Below are 3,081 nucleotides of genomic sequence, written 5' to 3'. Positions count from 1 at the left end.
TTTTTTAAGATTCAAAAATGATAAATTTCTTCAAAATCAGAAATGAATTTTCATGAAGATCTATATATTGTATCAACTAAAATATTAAGTGCATTTGATCCATGTTACTATTGATTTATTTATATAATTTATTATTTGACTTAATTTAATAGGAAAAAAGAAACAATGCTCTATAAAACCAATATTTATTTATTTTATATTGTATTAACATACAAAAATACCAAAATTTTGTGTAAATTCCAATACTGGAAATCATTTTTACGATTTAAGTCAAGAATAATATACATAATATGAAATTATGGTTACCAGTTTATAAGTAAATAAAGTTGTTTTCTTTAATAATATTTGCGAGCTGATTTTAAATAATTTGAAATCAAACCCCCCCTTTTTTTTCTGCAATACCTTCTCTTCAAACAATAAATGCCATGAATATGTTGCCTTAAAAGTAAAATTAAAAAATGATGGAGTAAATGCATCTGTTCTGTTCAATATTCATTTCTAATTAAAATTATGCTGACTATAATTTGTTGCCATTTTTTTTCAAGTTAAGTTATTCACTTATTTCCACCTTTAGTTTAGAAACATTGGCTCAATAAAATAGTATAATTTTACTATTTCAGTTTTTTTTAACCGCACCCTGACCATATTCCATTCATTTCCACCTTTAGAATTGTTAGCGATCTAATAATATAATTTATAAATTAAGTTTCAAAAACATGATATTATTTTAAGCCATTCTGTAATACAATAAGGAACCAACAAAAACAAACATCTGTTTTTCAATGTTGTCAAAACATTTTTTCATGATGAAGTTTTATCAGTAAAAAGTAGGAAAATTTCAACATTGAAAAACTCCAACCTTTGAGGCAAATTTCTTATAAATAAAATTATACTACAAATAATAAAATTAATCATTTCACACAACCAAAAGAATTACATATGTTTATATTTAAATTTTATAGTTTTATCAATATGAATTGAATATAAAAGGTGGTGGCCTTCATTAAAATTAGGCCTTAGTAAGGTTCCACCAAAGATTTATACTTTTTAAATACAAATTATATGCTATAAAACATTATAATATTAAAAAGTAATAATATATATAACAATCATTCCATTTATTTAATGATGTCACCACATAGTTATTTATTAATTTAAATTGTATGCCTTTACAAGTGAGTTACAATAAAAAATGAAAGTGGTTGGTATAAAGACATTCAAAACCTCTAATTTTGAGCTATTCTTCAGGTGACTATACATGATATAACAATCTATAACAATTATTTTCAACTTTTATATTATTATCAATCCTTAATAAATATATTTTCATCATAATCTTCCAATTATATTTCTAAAAATTTTTTGAAAAACTGAAAACGACTATCGGAAATACCTATCTAATAATGTAAAATATTTCTCATATATTTTTTATGTTTATACCTTCAATAAAGAAACAAATAAATAAAGATTCCACTTATTTTAATGCAATGATAGACATTTATATGGTAATTCACATAATTATCTGTACATACAGAAATTTTATTTCTTAGCATTAAACATTGAGTAATTAGTCCATGCTTTAGTATGAAGCAATGCACTTAGAAATAAGGTAATCTCTACTATACATAAATAAGTATCAAAAGGCACATTTATACAGCTATAGTAAATTGTGAGCGTCGTTCTCGCTTATAGCGAAAACCTTTGCTCCTATGTTTAAGCCTTTCAATGGAATCTTTATCAAATGCTGCTCCATTTGTTTCTATTCCATCAGTAAATCCACTAGGTGGTTCCAATGTGGTTGAAAATCCAACATTTGTCAACTTTTCTTTTCTGAAAATAATTTTTATTGTGTAAATAAATTTATAGTGTGAATAAAAAGAGGTCAGGTAAAATAAATTGTTATATCCAATTTTATTTAATAGAGCAAAAATAAAATTAAGAAGTTCTTGTTATTAATTCTTCTTAACTATGAAAGCACAATAATGATTCATTATTTCAGTTTCAAAAATTAACTCTTTTCTCATGAAGAAAAGTGAAAATCCTAAAAAGTATTATCACTATTAAGGAAATAAAAGAATCAAGAAAAGTTAACAGAATCACTATAATACAGGATGTTTCAGGGTTAAGTGGCCAAACTGAAAATATGGACTAAGGACCTAAAAACAAGAAAAAAAATTTCCTCTGAAGGTTTGTCCGCAAACGCTTTGTTTAGGAGATATTCACACCTAAAGATATTCATTGTTATGAATTATTTATGTTATATGAAATAAATAAAACCCATTTATTTGTTCGAAATACTTTATTAATTAAATGTAAACATTAAGTTCATATTCAATGTTGTTCAAAGTAAAAATATGTCCGCAAACGCTTATAGATAGACTAGATAGAATACTAATATGGACTTTTATCCCTAACTGTGTAAAAACTATTGGGAACATAAGGATTAATACTATTTGGAATTAGCATTGGGAACTGTCAATAACATTTATCAGTTTGTAAGAGGCTTTTGCAGAGTACCCATCAAATTTCACTAGTGGCTTCACTCTATACTAGTGGTGAATATGCCGATATGGTGTTTGTGTACGGTTTTTGCAATGCTAATGCTGCCCTTTGCGAATATGCCAAGCGATTTCCAAATAGAAGATTACCAAAAAAGTCTTTCTTGAAAAAACACACCGCATCAAACATATACTCTTAGCTAATAACTTCCCCCTCCATATTATTCATAAACTTTTACACAACTACCAAAATCGTCTCGCCACTTCATCTAATTCTTCACAACCCCTTTCTACCCCCTTATACAGATCACTACCATATATCCCCTCTCTTTCCGACAACATTCAAAAACTCTTATGTTCTACTATACGTAACCTCCGTATTGCCTTCAGACCTCACAACACACTATCTAATATTTACACTAAACTAAAAGACATTATCCCTCCTCTACACCGATCACATATTGTATACCGCATCCCTTGCTCCACCCTTAATTGTAATTCTGCTTACATAGGCGAAACCAAAAATCTCCTAAAAGACCGTATCAAACAACACAAATATTCCATTTCCTCACATAATCATTCT

At 27.1% G+C, this 3,081-nt stretch overlaps 1 protein-coding gene across 2 annotated transcripts in view; it reads right to left on the bottom strand.

Annotated features, from left to right (window-relative positions):
* Positions 1-278: 278 nt before the first annotated feature.
* LOC106684807 (cell adhesion molecule Dscam2) overlaps positions 279-3,081 on the bottom strand; it is a 44,191-nt gene continuing 41,388 nt past the window's right edge. The window contains exon 8 of one of the 2 annotated variants that reach the window (XM_014427091.2): positions 279-1,830. In XM_014427091.2, coding sequence (XP_014282577.1) covers positions 1,650-1,830 — 181 coding nt within the window. In that variant the 3' untranslated portion in view covers positions 279-1,649. The remainder of the gene's footprint in view (positions 1,831-3,081) is intronic. The other variant, XM_067045128.1, reaches the window with a different exon arrangement.

Source organism: Halyomorpha halys, unplaced genomic scaffold (assembly GCF_000696795.3).
Source record: "Halyomorpha halys isolate HHAL.00 unplaced genomic scaffold, Hhal_1.1 Scaffold622.1, whole genome shotgun sequence".
Classification (NCBI taxonomy): Eukaryota; Metazoa; Arthropoda; class Insecta; order Hemiptera; family Pentatomidae; genus Halyomorpha; species Halyomorpha halys.
This window is presented reverse-complemented; position numbering and strand designations above follow the sequence as displayed.